Raw genomic sequence first — 22068 nt, 5'->3', positions numbered from 1 at the left:
GTGTGCTGTCCAAATTGCTCCAATGTAATGCTATTTATATTCCGGGTTCTATTGACTTAGGAAGTGGATATACTGTATGAATGAAAAGGCTGTCTTTGTACAAAATACCAATTAAACTAAATTCTGACTTTTTACATAAAATCAACTACTGAGACATTTATGTATAGTATATGTTACCTGACTGTAACCGTCTGGGGAATCATAATGTATTTGTTGTAGAACAATGAGCCTGGTATTGTTGATACTATGCAGTACCTGCATTCTGTCGCTCAGCCTTCATCCCCACTACTTGATAGTCTCAAGGTATCAATGATTCTATCCTCTATGACGGAGAAAGGCAATCACTGTCCCAGAAGGCCATTCTACACCAGGTTGAACAGGTAGCAGATTCAGAAAGAGGATGGCAGTTTCGTTGGTTCAAGACCTGGTGAGGAAGGGCCAGCTTCCCCATACATGTTGTATTCTATATTGCTGCTACCTGCCAAATTCATTGCTCAACAGCCCATACTTTTCTGTGTCATTGTTTAGGACTGTATCTTCCAAAGCAGGATTGCAAAGGACTAACTGACTTTGCTATCATCACATGTAATATATAATGCTTAAAAACAGATAGCAATCAATATTCACAACCCTTGTAACGCATTACAATATGAAAGCAACATTTTTCAGGTTTTTCAGCAAGGTTTATTTGTATACAGTACAATATTTTGAGAAATGATATCCCAAAGCCTTTTTTTATTTTTTGTTGATAAAGTAATTAAGGCACTTGATCATTTTCTTAGTGCAAAAGGAAATGGAATGCTTGCATACCTGAAGCTGGTGCATTGCCAGGCTCACAGATGCTGAAGTGACATACACAGTTGATCCTGATCTAACTAGTGGTACAAACTATCTCATTTATATTACATGGCGTAACAAAAGAAAACCAAGTACAATATCAACATTCATCATTCCAATATCCTGTGCATTTAGTGCAATAGAGTGTACAATAGGGTAATAGTCTCAGTAAAGGGACAGCATAACCTGTTTGTTTGATTAAATCACCTATAGTAATTTTCTAGATGCATTTGCTTATTTATTGTTTCAAAGGCAAACTTTAATAAATCTAATTTTAATTAATGCCATTCCTACATTACCCATGTAAATGAACTAACACATCAATATCAAGTTTAATGTACCTATTTAAAATGATAAGGATATTGATTTGTTATTAGATTAAACTTCGAAATACCTCAAATCCATACCTTACTTGTAAGGTTTTTGAGGCATTCAAAAACAGATGTCGTTACCAATCAGCCAGGTCAGGCATTTTAACATGGATGAAATGGGCAGATTACTATAAAGACAACCTGGATACCACTAGGATTAAAACACTTTGGTTTCAAGCGGTACGAAACTTCCACATGTACAACTGAAAAAAAAAAACAACAGATGTCTCTGTGTCAATGTACTTGCCTTGCTTGGCGTTCTTTAGAAAACTGAAAATCCAGACTTAATAACATGAGCTCATACCTCAAACTGTGAGATATTGTGGGCACTAAACCATTGTGAATTGTACTCTTATAGGTGTTTCCATTTTGGCAGCATGTCTGTGCAGCAGATGTGTACTCTATGCTGCTAAGTCCAGCAAAAAAATAATCTATTTTTGTTTTTAGCTATGGGTAATAAAAAAAAATCACAACCTTTTAAAACAATTTATTGTATTTTAATTCTTCAAAATAAACCAAACCAAAAAAACAAAACACCAAAAAAAGAGTTTACACCCCTCAGTCCAATATTTTATGTTTGTTCAATTTCTCCTTGTAATATGTGCTTTTACTTTTTTTTATATCATATAATTTGTAAACTCGATTGTAAACACAAAACCAGAAAAAAAAAAAAATCAGATCAGATAAACGTCAGACTTGGAGGCAGTACTTGTGACCTCAGGACAATATGACCTCAGGGCAATGTGTTCTGTTTAATAAATCGACGGGATTTCTGTTTTACTAGCTGGTGCTGTTGTCTGGAAGTTTTAGCTTCATCGATTGCACTGCACATTTTCTGTAAAAAACAAAAAAGGGGGAAATAGATGAGACTCACCAAGAAAAGAACATTTTCTGCAAATTTGCTACTGCATCCCATTCCTCATTTACTTTTACTAGGGTTACGTCATTCAATTATCTCTAGGGCTTCTGTTTTTCTGTGTTTTTTGAGTTTTATGTAAATTGTTCTTATTTGAAATGTTTCTCATCCATTTATTGTACTTACTATGTGCTCTTAATGGACTATTTCTATAAGCAAATATTTTTACCATAAGTGAACTGCTGTTAGTCAAACTCGCTCTTAAATGTAATTACTTACTGTATTTTTTTATTTTGCTCTTATTTGAATTTGATCTTAATTTCTACTGATTTCACTGTATTTTATAACTGCTCTTATCTGTACTGTGATATTTTGTAACAAGTGTAAGTCACCATGGATAAAGTGCTATGAAATTCTCTGCTAAGAAATGTATTATTATTATTATTAATAATAATAATAATAATAATAATAATAATAAAATAATAATAATAACTTGACAGCACTTGTACACTTAAGTTGTACCTTCTTTCCTTTGCTGTCTTCCAGAATGAAATCCTTCTGGTCCCTGGCACATTCTTCTGGGGTTTTTGTGTCTAGGCATTTTTTTTTTTTACATTTCACCACAGTTTGCAATTCTGTTTTTAAATCTGTATTTCAACTGTCATACAGCTATAAATCCTGCTAACAAGCCTCCATTCCTGATTGTAATCTCGTTTTAAATCTCGCAAGTGGAGTCTCCAATAGAAATGTAGTAATGTCCTGTCACTCAGTAGTTGGGGTGGGTTTAAAGTATTCAGAACTAATCAATGATAGCCACAAGTCAGGAAGGCGGGACGCTGCGCAGCTGCACTGGGAAACATAGTTTTTATTTTTTGTAGTAGGTTTTATTTTTTAATGGGAAAGTTTTGTCATCGTGAATTGAGTAACCATTTCCAGTGTTTTTCTGGTGTTTATTGGATATACACCGATTTCTTTTTTTTTGTATCAGTTAAAACTGAAAATTAGAAGCCCTAATTATATATCTTACAAAATACAGATCATTTCATGTTGGTGTTTTAAGATTATTTACCCTGGCAATGTCAGGATCTTGGAGAGGCACTTCTCTCACTGAATCCTGGCTGTCTTTGTTCGAAAACCTTTTTATTCCTTGATCCTGCAATATTTCAAAAGGCAACGTGGGATAGAGAAGTACATTAAACATCAAAAGTATGATACTAGAGCTGCAACTAACAATCAATTATCTAAATCAAATGTTGGGCAGGTAATAATCAACAATAATTGATGCATTGAGATCACTATTATTTGAAAGCAAAAATAATGTGCATGTCATATGTATGTATATGTGATATTTATACATAAAGACGTGTGCAAGGAACCTCATGTTATAATCAGAATCTGATACTCTCCAATCCAGGTCACACTGGGATAAGCAGTTAGCCAGATATACCCTAAAGAGTAACATCTTTCACTCAACTTAATGTGGTTTACTCTATTTCTCAAAATATTGTTTGGCAGACATGTTTGCGTTTTATAACTCATGGAATACCTTGGTGTATATATTCAAAGAGTTTCCTTGCAGTGAGGGGGGGCGGGTAAAATTTTCAAACAAGCACTCCCAGTCTTTGTTGATGTGGTCCACAAAATCTATCTCCTTCAAACACATCACTCTCCTGGATAGCAGATAAAGACAAACAGAAAGCACAGTTATTATCATAAACTCTTACTGGGCCAATTGATAGTAGCTGCTTTTGGATGTTCAGAAATAACTTTTACTGTCTCTTGTGAGGCTAACATTTCTCAAGATTCTGATCGTATTAGGTGGTTTGTAACACTGAAACACCTCCAACGTGTCATTTTGTTTCATGGTTTGTTCTGTGTCAGTATCAGAGGAGTCACCGAATGTGTGGATATACAGTACATCAAATGACGCCATGCCAGCCCTGTAAATCCCATACGTTTGTGTGTTCCTGCACAGTACTGAAATGGAATGTGTATGTTTTGAGTGTTCTGTCTTAATTACTAGTATGTTTTTAAATCAATGAACAATACTGTAATCAATGCTGTGCCTAGTATTACATTTGACTAACACATCAAGAAAATAAATATAAGAAAGTCAGAAATACTCAAAGAAACTTAATATTAAGTTTCTTTTAGTATTTCTGAAGTCAACTCTGTGTACTGTTACCATGTATGCTCAGTCCCCTTTAAGTAAAAGGCTAGACTATGCTGCACGGTATATGCCGAAAATAATACCCGAATTGACTGGTAAATGAATGAACTGGTTTAGGTTGCAGTACTGTAACTTCATTGTTAAGCAGGTGCTGCAGGGACCTATTAAACTATCCCATCTGCACACAATACCTGTTAGTCACAACAAGGCTTGTTTTCCAGCTGCCTGGGACTTTACAGTGCTCCCGGAACAGCTCCCCTTCCAACTTCTTAATCTCCGACCTCTGTAATCAATACAAAGAAACTATAGCTTAGAATAAAATAGATATCAATGGCAAGAATGTGTTCATTGTGAGAATGGGTGTACTCCCAATTCAAACCAAAGCACTGCATGTCAGTATTATAACCCTAGCCTTAGGAAAAGCAATGTTACTGGCCTGTATCTGACACTACCGTGAATGTGTTGTATTCACATTTTAAATTAAAAAACTGACATGTGCCTGGCTGGTCTCAATTGATCAAGTTAATAAGTTAGTTAACTACATTAAGTACAGATCTTCAGGTTTCTAGACATGCAATTAGAGTTTTGTTCCTTACTTTTTACTTCTTACTCCTTGTTTAGATTATCACTTTACACATAGATCTCATAGGGAGGGATGGATATAACAATACCACCACCTAAAGTTTAATCAGTACACTAATGTTTTCTTAACCGCTATGGAATGTGTTCTTACTGTTAGTGGACAGTGCATAGAAAAACACATTTGTGAATTTGACAATATTGATCTTGCAAAACAATGGCCACACTACAATGTAAAAAAGAAATATGAAACCACACAAATATAAATATATAGAACAGTTTATTTATATAAGTTATTGGCTAAGTTGACCTTAATCAAATTGATAGATATAACTTCAAAAATACAACTTTCAGCTACAAGACAAAAATACCACACAGGCATGTTTCTGAATATTTGTTTTAAGGCAAACAAAAGAAAAAAAAATAAAACGCCAGCATTTTTTTTTTTTTTTTAGGAATGGGCAGGGTAACTTTTGCTTTATGTAATCTGCACAATTTACAATCTGTTCAGTCGGGTTTGTTATAATTGCCTCATAAAACAAGTTTTATTTAAAATACAGCTAGAAACCTACTTCACACTTCTACTAATGTCGTTTTCATTACACCAATATTTTCTTCATATAATCCTAGTAAAAACTGGGCTAAACATACAGATATCAAGTAAAAAGTCACTTTTGACCATCCCCACAACTTGAAACAATATTTGTGAAGGCTACTGATTCCCTGTTATGCTGTTTTTTCACCTATCATTTAAAACACACAAGGAAGCTCTGGGGTCAAGAGTAAAACCATTTACAAAGCATAAAGGCTATGTCACAAAAAGCTTTTACTGTACTGTAACAGCCCTTGTTCAAGCATAACATATAGTGATGCATTATGCTTTAGAGCACAGTGAGTTATGGAACATCTGCTCATCGCTTCTTTCCTTCTGAGCTTTGTTAAGTTATCGCTGGCTGAGAGCAAGAAGATATTTTCAAAATTCTAACTAGAACACAACGACAAAGATCTTAACCTAGATCACACAGGCAGTGAAGCAGACAGAGTCAGTGATATATTTAAAGGCACAGGTTTACAGTGTATTAAAGTTAATATCAGCAGCAACAGAGAGCTGACAATGAAATGAGGTATACGCATAGTACAGATCAGGCAATATGAAAACAAGCCATATCTATGCAAAAGTTCTGTCCTCCTACATGACTGTTCCTTTTCACTGCCACGTGGCTTGACAGACGGGCAAAATCCCCACTTGTAAAAAACTAAAAACATTTTGAACTGTCTTGACAAGCTAACTGTGCTGCAATACCCCATATACATTTTTTTTCAATTTCAGTTTCAAAGTTGTGTAATAAGAGTGAAAATGCAATGCTATAGCAGAGCTTTGAAAGAAAAAAAAAAAACAATGTTAACTTACTACTGAATATGTAATTACTATTGTGTAATGTAAACCATCTGGACCGTAAACAAGGCCAGTTGTTTGATGAATGTTGTAAAAGAAACCTCAAGAATATTTTGAGTATAAAACAGTTTTTTGCTCCAGATACTTGTGGGACACTGTATGTTATTATGTGTTCTTGTACATTGTGCACATCTGCTGGGTTTTATTCATGAGGGCTCTGAATAAGTACAGTTGAATTATTTATGTGATAAATGGAATATAAAAAATGGTCTTTATAAGTGCAGGTGTTTTGCCAGAAGAAGCAATTTAAATAAAACTGCACAATAGCGTTCCAGGTGGTCTAAAAAAATAAAGCCTTTAGATAATGATACCAAGCTATTTAGGGTAGCTGAGTTTTACTATCTTTGAATAACCCAGTTATACAATTTATTAATTATACTTTCATGGAAATAAAATAAACGTATTTAAAAAGTACTTTAATATTATTTTAACTCTTCCCTTCTGATCATTTTCTTTATCGCACCACCTACATAGACATCTATAAATTCTATGGCAGTACGTTGTTTGATAATGTTACTTGTTTTCTGAACTTGAGTTCAGTGGTTAAAGACATTTTTTGCCTAAGGCTTTTCTGCCTCTTCGCATAGTTGACTGCATCTTTTGAGAACAATTCACAGTCTCAAATATGTGCAGCAACTTTTGAATACAGAAGCTTAACTCCCGAGTGCCACTGCTTAACTGTATCTAGTTATTTACAATCTACATTGCTGGTACTGTAAACATATGAAGCTCTTATTCCATTTCATGCTGCATGTGTGGACAGAAGAAAGGACAGAAAACAAGTTAAGAAAGAATGACAGTACAGCCTAGAATTGGCAGGAAAACTGACAGATCAGTTCAATCAGTTTTAACAGAGATATTTGTTTTCAAAGGTAATACAAACAGCACAGCGGGTCAAATTAAAACAGTATTTCAAAACACAGATCTTCATGTCGGATATTACACAGAAGTATATGACGATGGAACTGTTTGTGTTAGTAGGAAAAAGGCTATAGTAATGTGCAACAAACTTTTTTTGGCTTCACTTGCTTGTGATACTAATTCACAATCAAATATTCTATTTACTGTACCTGTGTTACTTAAAGAATGGACACTTAAAGGGTGAATTATAATTTCCCAATAGTTATTTTAAATACCTGCTGATATGAGTCGTTTTGTCTATCATGACAACTGCTGCCAAAAAAAACACATAGAAAAATAAAATTGTTTTGGCAGTTTTTCTAGTTAACCGACATGTTTGTAACTTACCTGAAACAAGTCGTATCCCTCTGCATCTACCTGGTTGAAAGGTCGGATGAGTCCATCTTCCCGAATGAGACGTGGGTGGCGTATTTTAGATACTTCTTCAGCTGACTCGGCAACTCTGGTGATCAAAACAGGATGTCAGTGTATCAAACTACTGCCTTTCCTGTAATAAACAAGAAACAGCTAAAGAGGACTGCATGATACATCAAAGAGTAATTCAATTAAAATGCCAGTTAAAGTGTTTGTTTTACATTACCTATACCATTGTGTGGAGTTTGCAATCACTCCTAATGGTACTGTGCTCTGTGGTTTTTCCTTTTTCCTGGCTGGCATTGAGCTAGCTTTGAGTTTGTCCGGAGTTTCAACTGAAATAAAATGATTTCTGAAGCTACTTATTTTCTTTAACATTGCAATGGCTCACCAAGAAACAGCGGTTAACTATCTTTTTAATGTCAAACACCATAACTTCACTACATATTAAACTTTGTTTAAGGCTTGTGCACAAGTTTGGCATTGGAAGGGAATATAGTTTGTTAACCGGTGATCATACTTATATCTGTAATGCAAAATGAATGCAAGAAACATGTGCTGCTAAAGCATTTGATGAAGAGCTAGGTATTGTACCAGAAAGTGTATAGATTATGGTTTTAAAATCCACTGTATCAGGCTCCCGAGTGCCGCAATCAGTAAAGGCGCTCCGTGTAGAGTGCAGGATGCGCCCTACAGCCTGGAGATCGCAGGTTCGAATCCAGGCTATGTCATTGCCAACCGTGACTGGGTGAAACATTGACGGAATGGCAGGATCACAAGGAACACGTGTTTCTGCCTCCGTTTCCCAAGTCGCCAGGGGGGTTACAGCGTTCCAAATTGGGAAGAAAACCCGGGGTAAAAAACATTGGCGACAACTAAATTTAAAAAAAATACCTCTATTTGGACAGCATGGAACAATAAGTTTATTTAGTTATTAATAACATCATGTTAGGGTAATAATGGTCATTTGATGAGCAAACACGCAACTTTTCTTGCAGGTTGTTTGCAAAAGGGTCGTGCTTTGATTTGCTTTTCCACAATACAAATCAACAGTTCTTGCTAATAAGCAATGCAGGGGGAAAGCTGATGGAACAAGCTAGAGAAGCAGATTACCATGGCGTGAGGGCTGCATGATGCTATGGAAGTTGTTCAATTAATAAATACAATTATATATTTGTTTCTTTATTCATTCACAGAATGCAAGTAAAATAAATAAAATAAATTTGTCTATGATTGAATTAATGTCATGCAAAAATAATCCTCTTAAATTTAGGAACTCGCTTTAATATATGATAAAGGACAGTCAGCTCCTGAAAAGAGTACTGCAAATCCCTTTGAAATCCCTGTACACAACTTGCATGCTAAGTTCCAGTAGAATTTGAGAGCACTAAGCTTCTGAATGGCTAAAGGCTGGTCCTTCAGTCCTTGATAGATGAATAAGACAAACCATGAATCTTGTGATAACTGATATGTGAAAACTAGTATCTAACAATCAAAAAACTCCTACTCCTACCCCAAATACAAAGTTGGCACTGCAGCTCTCCAAGCTAGCTCACAGTACATTTCCAGTTCTTCTTAATCAGGACTAAGAATTATGTCTCCAATTATGTCAGTGCATCAAGTTTGCCTCCAATTATTATCAGTGCATCACGTGCAACAGACCAATCCAGAGGAGGTGAACAGATTGGGGGATCGGCGCCAGTCAGCGTACAGTACAGAAAAACTGTAAGGCTTCCCACTGCTCTCCACACAATCTGTTCTCACCTTGTCGCATCTATCATTTGCTCAAATGCTCCAGCACAAAAGGGTGGGGGAAGGGGTGGCTTGCACTTTCATAAATGACAGGGAGGTAAATGTACCAGTATTTAATATAAAACAGAGAACAGTGGATTAGTAGAAATACTTCACTGTGGAATGGATTATGTAGAGCTTCTCAAGATACATTGCTTACCATGTTGTTATCATCGGATCAACTCGTGTCCCTGTTGTAGCATCCCGACTTGTTTGACCCAAAAGTAATTTCAGACACATTTACAATATAACATATAACTGGCACTGTTCTCATAGACTCGTCCCTAATTGTGATCAATATTAAACATTTCATTTTTTTAGCTCTTGAATTAATATTAAAAAATATATATATAATAATAATTGTGAAAAGTGGCAGAACATTACTTTTTTATGGTTTTCAGGCTGCTGTATAATGACACATTACACAGCAGGAGTTGATTGGCAACTGTAATGTATCATCAATAGAGCAAACGAACTGCATTCCACTGTATCTCGTAAACTGAAGCTACCGTAGCTTAAGTCTTTTGATGTCTACCTGCTTAAAAAAATAAATAATACATAACCATGGCAGATTGTCTCAATGAAGTGAGCAATGCCTGGCTGCCCACCTCTGTATTCCTTGAAAGGTGCTGCTGGCCATGTCTACAATGCCACCCGTCGGTCGAGCCACGACTCCAACCAGACCTTTACCGAGTCCTTTAAAGAACCCAGCTGCTCCTTCCTTCTTAGCACCTGCAGACGAGAAGGTACACAGTCTTACCTCTTATTCACATGGTCTTATTTAAAGATTTGTTTTTTATTATCCAGATAATCAAACTCACAATCATAAATTCTGAGGGAAAAAACTAAGTCAAGTAGACAAACGTCTTGGCTGATTCCCTCAGCAGGATTGTGAACTTGTGGTTTCTTCTTTGTCAGCCTTTTGTAAAATAATCATGCTACATGCAAATGGTTAAGACAATGTGACAGATATGCCAAGTCTCTTGCACTTCTGAGCACTGTAGCATGTAATTAATCTATAACTAGATCATACTTCATGAACCTTTATGGACGTTGATGTAGTACTATAGTTACCCCATGCTGGATAAAAGACTTTCTGTCGTTGAATTTTAATGAATATAAGGTAGATTGCAAAATGAGATCCAGTTTTTTTTTTTTTTAAATCAAATACAGGAGCACTGAATACAATAAAGTTCTTTGGTGCTAGATCTCTCAACACATTCAGCAACTTAATCATAAATAGGGTTAGGGTAATACTACTGGAATAGCTAAGGGATTTTTTTTTTGGAATTAATAAAGTAATACATTGAACAAAAGGTTTCAATACCTTCTACAGGTTTTGTAACGATCCCTGTCACTCCACCAACCACCCCCTGGAAGAAAAGAAAACAAGAGAACTGGTGAATTTGAACTATTTACATATTTTGCCATTCATAAATAATGATGTGGGCATACAAATTAACTGATTGTACATGTATTCATATTAATATACATATCTGAAAACCTTATTCTTGGATGGATGTAAGCTTTTTCCAGGTAAATACATTTTGTGGCAAAAACAAATTTATAACAAGCTGTCTTCATACAGGTTTTCTTTCCTAATGTTTTAAGCATAATGACATTCAATCATAACATCAAAAGTACAGCATTTCTTGTTTAAAAAAAATAATACATTCTACAACTGGAGTAGATCAGAGCACTTTTTAAAAGGGTGTAGGTGTTTAAGTGAATGGCCTCTTGAGTTGCACAAAAGCTTGTTTTCCTAGGTTTCCTAGTATTCACTATTTTTAAAGGCACTTTGGATACACATGCTATGAGCAACAGAACATGAAAGACACACATTGCCTGGACAGTAGGACCTGTCCACCCAATAACTGGGTTTCAAATTAGGTGAGCATGTGCTGTGACCTGTGACCCCTGCAGCACAACTGCATAACATCATTCAAAACAGGCATGATAGTGGGTGGCTGTCAAGCAGGTCCCACAACAGCAAGAACAATAACATTGATAGGCTGCTCCAAGACATCAGAGTGTATCAGCGAAGGATCTTAATCCCATTCAGCATGTGTGGGATGAACTTGAACAACATATTTGTAGCTACAACTCTCTGCAACAATTGAGTACAATATTAGTGACAGAATGAATTGACACCTTCCAGCACCTTGTAGAGTCTATATCATTGGTCAACAGGGTAAACGGAGGGCCAACCCCATTTTGGGTCCTAATAAAGAGGCCAAGCAGTGTACACAATTCAGCCAAAGGGATTAGACATGATGCAGCCTTCATCAGGACATTCCTGGGACTCTCCCATACTTGGTTAGCTTTCAGAATGATATTTACATGTCCTACAAATATCATCAAGAAGTGAGGCACTTCTGAAGAATGCTCAAAGTGGGGAATACAAAGCTGACATAGAACACAACGAGGTATTTATATATTCATTCCTTCCCATTAGTGGTAAACAAATAAAAAGCTCCAAAAGAACAAAGGCGGACTCGTTGCACTTCAGAAGAGATGTAGGTTTGGATCAGGTTTGGAGTAAACATAACTAGGCAATAGCACAACATGCCTGTCAATTTAAAAACACTGCTGTGTCCTGTTTTAATGTGTCACACTTTGAATTTTCATCTGTTTTTACATTCAACAGCATAACCTGTTTGCTTTACGGGTGTACATGGTACACTGCTTTCTATAACCTAATGTACTACCAGTTTTACAATGAAAATACATCTTTGCTATAACATGTGTTTCTTTGAAAACTGCACATACATAGGTAATGGTAGAGCACAGATGATTTGTGAATTTTGTTAGCTAAATCATTTTATGATCTGCTGTTGTTTAGCTCTTCAATACAGACCCCAGGGTGTGTTTTCCAGACTGTCTAGGGACTGATAGCTGCTTTTCTAGTTGGCTTATCCAGCAGTTCCTACCCAAAGCAGGCCCTTCCCTCCTTTGGCCAGACTGTCTCCAAAATCCTTAGGCTGGCGGTTCATCTCCTCCCTGCGTTTCTGCTGGTATTCTTTATCCATGGTGATGGCGGCTAGTCCCTTTCCAACAGAGCCCGTGATTCGTGACACTACTCCTGCTGCACCCCCTGCGTTATAATAATACAAATACAATCCAAAATGTACACAGTGAGAGAATACAATTTCAAGTGGGTCTGACTGGATTGGTACTTTCCTGCTGGTGTAATTTCTTACAAAGTTAATGTTGCCCTTTGTTTAAGTGTGTGTGGACCTGCAGAAACCCTTGGGTATTGCCTTACCTACAGTGTGGCCTAGAAGACTCCTTACTCCAATAACAAATCCCTCGGCAAACTCTTCAGGACCTTGAACAGCGCCCTGCAATGACAACCAACAATTGACACTGAAGAAAATGACAATTTCTTTTCGAGGATTTAATGTTTATTGATATACAATGAGCACATTTTAGGCATTTCAAAGTACATACAACTACATAATCCAGAAGGATCTGTATGCAAGTATTTCTGCAGGAACAAAATAATGTGTCTGGACTTACATTGCCAGGAAGTAGGAGCTGTGTGAATGGGAGTTATGTCATTGTTACCTGGAAAGGTTCATAGAAGAAGGCCTCTACTCCCTCAGAAAGTCCTCTGATCAGTCCAAATGGATTCCCAAGAACATCCAGACCCAATAAAAGCACATACATCTGTTTCAGAAACTGGAATAAAGAAAATAAAACTATTAAAGAGAAGTTGCTGAATATTCAAGGCTCTTCCTTCTCCGTAACTGTTGTTTCCACAACTGTACTACTCTTCACATTTGATTACGTATAAAGGGCATTTTATGCCTAATATAGAACATTATGTATATTGCACTACATGCATATAGTACTGCTAAATGTTAAGAGGAACTACATACATTGTGAATTTTCTTATTTGATGGCGAAATGGCTGCACACAATACAAGATTCTCCATGGTATATAAAGCAGTTTAATTTAATTAAAGGACTGTTTTTTTTTAATCTTTAGATATCAAATGTATAAAAACAGTGGCTTGTCACTTTATTAAGACATGTCTATCCAACAGCTACAGCAAGACAATAATGCACCCATCCACTGTGCCAGAACCGAGCCTGAATGGTTTGTAGAGACTTCAGACATCTTCCAAGGCCACCGCGTTGTCTGGATCTTAATCCAATTGTGACAAACTTGAAAATGAGGTAGAGGTTCTAATAAAAGTGGCCAGACAGTCTATATTTTCCATTTTATTAATAATGATGTTGAGAAATACCAGAAAAGAAATACAATGGAATAGACAGGCTTTGTGTGCTCTTGCTGGCGTAACTAGAACTCTACCTTGTGCTTCTATCAGGATCAATAAGTGCACAAGTCAAGCTGACATTTCCCATTCTACATTGGCAACTGTCATGCAATGCAGTGGCTTTTTAATTATATGCACAAAAAGCAAAAGAACACTCCAGAAAGCCTTTTAGGTAGCACATGTTAGCTAGAAGGTCAGATAAATTGGGTTTATTCTATAACAGAAGAAAATGAGTTGCTTTAACCCTTTGCTGCCCTGGGTATATTCCCATACCCATTTAATGCCTATTTTCTCAGTGTCAAATATGTTGGACAAAGAACTGAGCCAACTTCTGCAACAATTTGTTTTCACCTGTCATGATACTGAATAATCAGTCTTAGAGAAAAATGTATACAACGTATGCCCATATTCCTTTTCAACTCTAACTTACTGTGATACTGTTTTACATGCATAGGTCATTTGTATTTGCAGTATTTGGTGATTTCCAGGATTACACTGACCATAAACAGTTTATGATAACAAATCTGGATATGCCAGCATGATACCTTAAACTAGTTGTGTTGCAAATGGCTTCACCAAATGACTGACCAATGGAGTTTTGTGTGCAGACAGGAATATGCATGTACTTGTTTTTCTCTAAGGCTGATCAATTAATGTCATAAGATTTAATGGAGAAGTGATGTTCTGTACAAACACAAAAAATCCTCTAATGTTAAATTAGCTATAGCATTGAATTACAGGGAATTTAGTTTTATAGTCCTTGATCATTTATAGATGCCTACATATAACATAGTAACTATTAACCTAAACTGATGGATGTGTGTACAGAAAAAAAAAACAAGCAAGAACTGAGAATCTAGTGAACTGTAAAAAGAACTTTTAAAATAATGTATTAGTTATAATCATTGCAACGTGGTTGTTGCTTTGGAAAAACAAACTGGGATTTATCACATTGAATGAAAACAGGTTTAGTCTTCCTAACCAAAAACATATACTTATCTCCCTCATGTTTCAAATTATACCGAACAGAATAAAACCATGCACCTGCAGCTGCGTGATAATGGCGAACTCCTGCATGAGACACATAATTTGATATTTAATCGTACTGAACTTCTGTGAACTGCACTGCTAACCTTTTTATCAGAACAAATCCACGCTGCCTGCAACATATTGATATGTTATGTTTTGCTTTCTCAGCCCTATCAAGTTTCTCAAACAATAATTCTATTCATTTTTTTTTTTTAATAATTAAAGTTGCTTTAGAATGTGACATCAAGGTTAACATTTTCTGTTAAAAACAAGGCTGTAGAAAACAGATTTTTAGTTGTAATTAATTAATTAGTCACAGATATGGTGGAAGAGGTACACATGGCCCTAATGCAATTTGTTTTGTTGGGAATCAAAGGACATATTTTGGCTCCGTGCACCTGTTTTCACTGAGCACATTGATTCTCCAAAACAGCAGATGTGAAATCCAAACTAGATGATTATTCGAGAAAGAAAGAAACCTGCGGTGCCAGGATCGGACTCTATCAGTCTCATGATATTGAAAGTAGACACACTAGTACTGGGTAATATTTTAAAGTCTACTATTTACTGTACATCAGTTTATCTGATTACATTTAAAGAAAGGATTGGTACTTACTTGTTCAGCATAATGTCTGCTCACAGTCCACATCAGTTGGTCCCTTCTGTAGAACTGGTATCTGACTTCAAAGCAAGCAAGTCTGAATGAAGGAATGGTTTATATTTTAAGGTCTTTACATTATGTTGGCAACAAAACCCTAAGGCACTTTAAAAGGTAATGTTTTGCCACTAGTCATTATATTTTAAAAGTCATTATATTTTTACCCCAGTTTTGTTCCCAATTTAGAATGTTCAATTAGGACCCTCAGCGCAGCAATCCCACAACCAACCAAATTTTCTCTTTACGGACAAGAGCATAACAGCTCAAGTGCTGGTGGTAGTGTGTTACTTCTTGTCAGTTGTTTTTTCATGACACTGAAAGCAGCACAAAATGAGGTTTACCACTGACCTACTCAGAGCGAAGTTTAAGAGTCTAAGGATCGTGCAGTAGCTTCTTTCATCTATTGCTTTGTGCAGGTTTTATGTTTTATTAACTTATGGCTTGTATGTAGACATGGTTTACTGGTTCATCAAGCACAGACATACACTTGAGTTGTAATAAACTGATATGTAAAGACGAAACATCATTGGCACAAATACAGTACAAAAACCGGGTAGATTTATTTTTAAATACTGTAAAACAGGAAATGTCAAATTATTATTTTTGTCTCATACAAAAAAACTTTGAGGGATGGTGTTGGGCAGTGGCCAGTGTGGGAAAAACTTGCAAACTAGACATAACTATAAGTATTTACCTAGATATAGCAAGCAAGGGAGGGGTCACATTTTGCCAGGTTGCTATAACTGGTAGTATATAGTAGCATGTTATTTAAGCAATTGCTAATTGTTTGGGAGAGGAGTTTGACAGGAGAGTTCAGTGAAGGTTAATGCCCAGATGAACAAAGCAAGCAAGTACAGCACATCAGGATAGCATTTGCTTGGGTGTAAGATTTGTCTTTTGATTTGTTTGATTTGTGTTTAACCATTTTATTTTGATCCTTCTACCTTGTTATTTTATTCCCATGTTTTGGGGCTTTAAACTGCCAAGTCTCTCTCCCCTCAGGATAATCAGCCCTGCCTGGGAAGCTACCCTTTCACAGCATCCAATGTTTGAGGAGATAACACTGGATTCAAATATGACTTGCCTTTTGGCTGCTGTTGTTTTGAACCCTTTGCGAAACCCAATAAAAATGAAAGGCAGAGCGATTCCACTAGTCATAACAACACGTATAAAGTTCCTACTTACTTGAAGATCAGGTCATCGACGTCTGTTAAAGTTGCCCCTATACTTTTCAATAAGAGGTTGATGGATTGGATCGCTACCATATCCTGCTTATCAGACTCCTCTCCTGAGCCGAGCGACAGGCTCAAATGGAGCTGAAAGAACAACAGCAGAGTTGAGGACACGCTTTGTAAAAGTTCCCCATAGATTTTGAAAACCACAGTGGAGAATGGAAAGAAATAGGTGGTTAACAAATCTGCTTACTTATTAAATAATAGTGCGCCACATAAATAAGCAGATGACCCTAACCAATAATTAATCAATTTTTTAAATTCCTGCATTATTATTATTTTTTGCTATTTCGGGATTCATTGTAGAATGTATTAATTTAGCCAAATGTGTTTTGATTAAAACACTGTATTCTATTTTTTAACTTTTAGAATTTTGACATGTTTACTCTCTGTAAGTTTTACTGTGCTTGAATAAACACTGCAGCCAAAAAATGATTAGATACCTTAATAGGGGAGATATGGAAGTGCTCAAAGAAGCTGAGTCCTGACGTATCTGTTATTGATGTTTCCATTAGCTCTGCTTTTAGGGCTTCAAGATCCTGCTCAATGAGCTTTGTCTGCAAACACAAACATAACTTGTCACGTTACTCAATTAATTCAAAAGGCCTCAAGTGTTGCTCTATTCCAGTCGTATCACCCACATTGTCTGAACGAGGCTCCTACATTCAGTCTAAGTGTTCTTTCATTTGGTTTGCACAAATCCACGTGTGGGCTAGGTTTGTCCAAGACCTTCACTACGCTAAGCTTTGACTCATTTTTCAGCTGATAAGTGATCCTGAAAACAACAAGTACTTGAAACTCCTAATGGTAGTGTTAAAGAGACACTGCCAATAGACCCTCCATTGCAAGTATTGATCAGCTGGTTCAGAACATTTTGCTCTAATGTAGCTGCCATGAAGTGCTGGTGGTGGTGGTGATGGTGTGCTACGTGCTGTAGGTTATGGAGCGATCCCAAAGTGCTAATCTATTTTTTAATAGTTAGACCTTCTGACAGCACAGAAAGCACTTAAGGTGGCTTACCACTAACCTACTAAGTTATGAACTTCCTAGGAGCGGAGTTCAAGAGTCTAAGAGTCTTGCAGTAGCTTCTTTCTTTTAAATGCTATAAATCGAAATGTCTTCAGCAGCTTCACTGCAGATGCCCTGCTACACATACATACACACACACAGTAACAAATCTGTTTATATAAAGTATACATATATAAACTGTATATAAACTGAATGTAACTTGTCTTGCTAGGACACCTTTCATGTTTTACTATATATTTTTTGTTTTGCGATACTATATATAAAAAGAGCTGAAGCATACAAACACTGACACGGTAGCAACCATTTTTAAGATGCTGGTAATAACAGGGAAGTTCTTACTGCAGTGTCCGTTCTGTGCACAGAAGAACACCACAATTCCACTTGTTCTATATCCATTCTCCATAGCAACTGTAAATCCCTGTAAACATACCTTTTGCTTGTCAGCTTGTAAATCTGCCGCTGGTGTAAACAGGGCAATAATGGCTCCTAGAAATCCCTGGTCTATCTTCAGAACCATTTCTTGAACAAGGGCCATAAAGTACCTGGTGATGCAACAGCACATCGACACAAAGGGTACTGAACAAAGCTGCTATACAGAGGAAAGGCATTAAATACTCAAAGAGTTATAAACCACCACACTGCACACTTACTTGAACTGCATCACTTGGCTATGCTCATTAAATCTGCTGATGATGCTAACATCAATAAAAGGCTTTGGTTCTAAAAAGAAAGAAAGATCAGAGAGATTTTAATATATTGGAGGTCACAGAGAGCGCACTGATGTTGAGCATCTGAAAAGATGTGGTTTTAACTACCTGAATCAAGGGCAATGGACTTGGGAGGAGGTACAGGGTGGAACACTATAGGAAATATAGCACCCGGCAGTTGGTTATCAACCTATAAGAAAAAACAGTGAATGATAACCATTGTTGTCCTGAGATGGAACTCTATCAAGGCAATGTAAAGTTCTATCATTTCCGAGTGCTGACTTGTTTAAAAATAGGACATAGTTGTCGCATTTCGTCTCCAGTAATGTTTCACATAAGGCACAATGACTTTCCCCCAGGCTTGTATTTAACACTGTAGGATTTAATGTGTAAAATCAGCCTCTGCATGGGCGCAAGCGGTAAAGGCACTCTGTCCGGAGTACAGGATGCACCCTATAGCTTGGAAATCGCCAGTTTCAATCCCGGCTATGATACTGCCGACTGTGGACGGGAGTTATCAGGGGGCCGCGCACAACTGGCGAAGGAGGGGATAGGTCGGCTGGGGAATCCTTGGCTCACCGCACACCAGCGATCCCTGTATGCACAGTGGGCTTGCAGAGCTGAAAGAAAGTGGATGGCTGACGCCACTCGTTTCGGAGGACGTGTGTGCTCTCCCTAGTTAGTGTGGGGGTTGCAGCGGTGAGTGAGGTTGAATAATAATTGGACATTCCAAATTGGGAAATAAATCAGAGTAAAATAATTGGTGATTCCAAATTTTAAAAAAAATCTGCTTCTGCTGTGAAAAGATCATATTCATTGTCCATGTCAAGTAGGTTTTACCTGAAGCCAGTGCAACTGAGCTCGTAAGCTTCTTTGGTGGGGGGACTGCTTGAACTCAACCTGAATTCCTGACAAGAAGTTTCGCCTGATGTGGCAGGCGAATGGGAAACGCATCTCCATTGGAATCTTGGTGAAGTTAACCTGGGAAAACAAGTTTTAAGAACGTTAGTAGAACGACAGTAAGGTTATATTTGGTTGTTATCCAATTTTGAGTTGATAGTTGATCGAGACACCCTTCATATTGTTTTCTGCCATTCAGATATTTAAATTCTCTCATGTCCTTCGCACTTCAAGTCATTTAGTAACGTTCACCATCGGTGTGAGTTAAAGAGATCAGGTTCTGTAAGCCCACAGTCCTAACCAGGGCACACAAAGTTCCAATTGAAATCAATTTGATCTCTGGTGCTAATGAAAATAAATAAGTCTGATTTCAAATCTCTTTCAAGTCAATCCCAGTGGCAGGTGGAAATGTGGCTTTACAGTCTTGATGAACACCTTCTTTATCTTTTTATATTTTGTCAAAAAGTAGTGTCTGACAACGATTTCATTATATTACCTGTAACAATTACCCTACTGCACAACCAATTACATTAAAATACCTGAAGCCACTGTCCTACATTAAAGCCTCAAAATGGAAAAGCAACTTGCAAGACAATTGCAGTTTTTCGTTACCTCAAAATTGTTCTCTAACTTAATCCAGCCAGGCTGCTTTTTGGCAGATAAATGCTTCTGATAAGTCTGTTCCAGCAGGTTTATATTCTTCTGATTGAATGGTTTCCATCTCTGCTTGGGCTTCATCTCCCAAACAACCCCAGAGCTGGAAAATAAACAAATGTGCTTTTAGTAGGTATGATCTAGGGATGTTGACGTATTTGTTTTATAACTCATTCCAAGGCATGTTTAATAAAGTAAAACATCTGCACTGAAGAAAATGGATATTCACATCTCATAGAGTAGTTTAAAGTAGTTATCAGTCCTACCCTCAGTTAGGTGGTTATATTCGGGAGAGGGGAGGAGTTGTATAAAAACAACAATGGTATTTGAATAATTATTATTATAGTGTAACAATTATACCTAGTGATTCCAATGTAAGAGATCTCCTGTTTGTTTTCATTGTTGATGAGGGATAGCCCTAGATTCTGAAAAGACATGCTGATCTCTTTCTCAAACTGCTCCATCTCCTCTGCTTGTCTCGCTTTGGTAACTATGGCAACATCTTCTGTGAAGAGCAGGACTCGCTGGCGCCCATCCAGGAAGGAAACCCAGTGAATCTGAGTGTTCTGATTATAAGAGAATTGCCCACTCTCATCCTTCAAAACAAAACCAGTAGGAGAGATGTGCATGACGAACAGCAGCACCATTCAGCCTTGCTAGTGTTTTGAGCAGTTCCATGCCCAATTTCCTGGCCTCGGAATTGCCAATATATACAACAAGGAGTCGCTTAAAATGTCAGAAATTTGCAGACCAAAACAGCTACAACTTACTTTCTATCTATGTTATTCATTATGTTGTTGTTTTCTTTTTTTTTTTAAAGGAGTATTCATAGTCAGTTTAGTGAGAACTAAAAGAAAGGGCAGATTAATTGTTTAGTTTAAATGAATATCTAAACATTGTGTTCTTAATTTTACACCCTTTTCTGTCACAGGAGTTGCCAGTCTGCTCATGGTTTTAGCAGCTTGCACAAGACGGGAGCCATGCAGTGTACTGACCCTACCTTTAGCAGATCGAGCTCTCCGGTTTGCTGCGAGCAACTCCAGCTCAGTTTCCTAATGGCAGCCGGATTATTCCAAGCAAACAATTTAGCCTCTCCAGGTTTCAGCTCCTCTTTCCCAAGCCCCTCGCTCCCACTGCATGAAACAAGGAAGAATGGCCCAGTTACAGAATTAAAACAGTTGGGAGGTAAATGAAAAAGAAGAATTTCTATTTTAAAAAGAGAGCCCAAGTCACAAAGCTTTAGCTCATGAGTAATTTAAAGACATTTGTTTGGCTGTTCTAATCAGTGAAATAAATATTAACATAACCACTGTGAATGCTGAGTAGATGTGGCCTTTCCAACATCCAAGTCAAGTTCTAATTCAGCTACCTTTGCTGATACTTCAGCGTCAGCGACAACATGTGGTTTATAATGAGTGCTGGGGCAGCCCCTTCATAGTAGTCCGAGAAACTGATCACTGTGGCATGGTCTGCAATGTTTACAGCTGCTATAATTCCTCCACACTGTCAACAGAAATACAAATACATGCATTACAGCTTTGTGTGAGATCTATTTCTGCACATCCAGCATATCTATACCTGAAACAAGTCCTAACTGAACTTACCAGATCCATGCCCAGCAAGGTACCGTTATCCTGCTTGTTAAAGAAAAAGGATTTGGATGTCGTTTCTGAACCTACAACCCGAACACACAACTTTCCTGTTGTAGTTTCTGGCCACAAAGGAAGACACTAGAAGGAAGATAAACAGACCATTTAAAACATTGGATGCAGTTGTGTATGCAAGTTGGAAAGCTGTTCTGGTACTATTTTACATAGGCAGCAGTGGCTTGGTCAAGCCGAAACTTGCATAATAGGTAAGCTAAGACACATGACTCGCACCTCCCACACAACTGTCTGATTCAGTCAGTAGTCTTCTTGATGCAACGAAAAGAGCAATAGGAATGTCTTCTATTACGAACTACTTCTATAAAAGGACGATAGGAACAGTGCATCAGATATGACTGGACCCAAGCCAAACATGAACAAAGCCACTAACACACAAACCCGTAAATAAAGTACAGCATTCTGACAAGATGGAGAAAGACACTTTGTGGAAATACTTGTAGACATTAGATAAATGCATTACAATGTAAATTCATACAATAATTATTGTTTAAGAAAAAATCTACATTTTAGTGGAGTTCCAGTGCCTTCAGATTTAGGACTACAGCACTAATTGGTTGTACAGTATTAAAGTTGT

General features: G+C 37.1%; 1 protein-coding gene across 1 annotated transcript in view; it reads right to left on the bottom strand.

Annotated features, from left to right (window-relative positions):
• Positions 1-661: 661 nt before the first annotated feature.
• vps13c (vacuolar protein sorting 13 homolog C) overlaps positions 662-22068 on the bottom strand; it is a 102462-nt gene continuing 81055 nt past the window's right edge. Inside the window, 22 exon segments of the mRNA XM_041226200.1 lie at positions 662-2043; positions 3134-3217; positions 3611-3734; positions 4426-4517; positions 7518-7632; positions 9944-10067; positions 10663-10708; positions 12266-12429; positions 12601-12676; positions 12903-13016; positions 15264-15345; positions 16491-16621; positions 16981-17094; positions 17997-18108; positions 18217-18286; positions 18382-18463; positions 19114-19254; positions 19786-19930; positions 20188-20423; positions 20828-20960; positions 21197-21330; positions 21432-21557. Coding sequence (XP_041082134.1) covers positions 1942-2043; positions 3134-3217; positions 3611-3734; positions 4426-4517; positions 7518-7632; positions 9944-10067; positions 10663-10708; positions 12266-12429; positions 12601-12676; positions 12903-13016; positions 15264-15345; positions 16491-16621; positions 16981-17094; positions 17997-18108; positions 18217-18286; positions 18382-18463; positions 19114-19254; positions 19786-19930; positions 20188-20423; positions 20828-20960; positions 21197-21330; positions 21432-21557 — 2547 coding nt within the window. The 3' untranslated portion in view covers positions 662-1941.

The sequence above is a fragment of the Polyodon spathula genome, chromosome 24 (assembly GCF_017654505.1).
Source record: "Polyodon spathula isolate WHYD16114869_AA chromosome 24, ASM1765450v1, whole genome shotgun sequence".
Taxonomy (NCBI): Eukaryota; Metazoa; Chordata; class Actinopteri; order Acipenseriformes; family Polyodontidae; genus Polyodon; species Polyodon spathula.
This window is presented reverse-complemented; position numbering and strand designations above follow the sequence as displayed.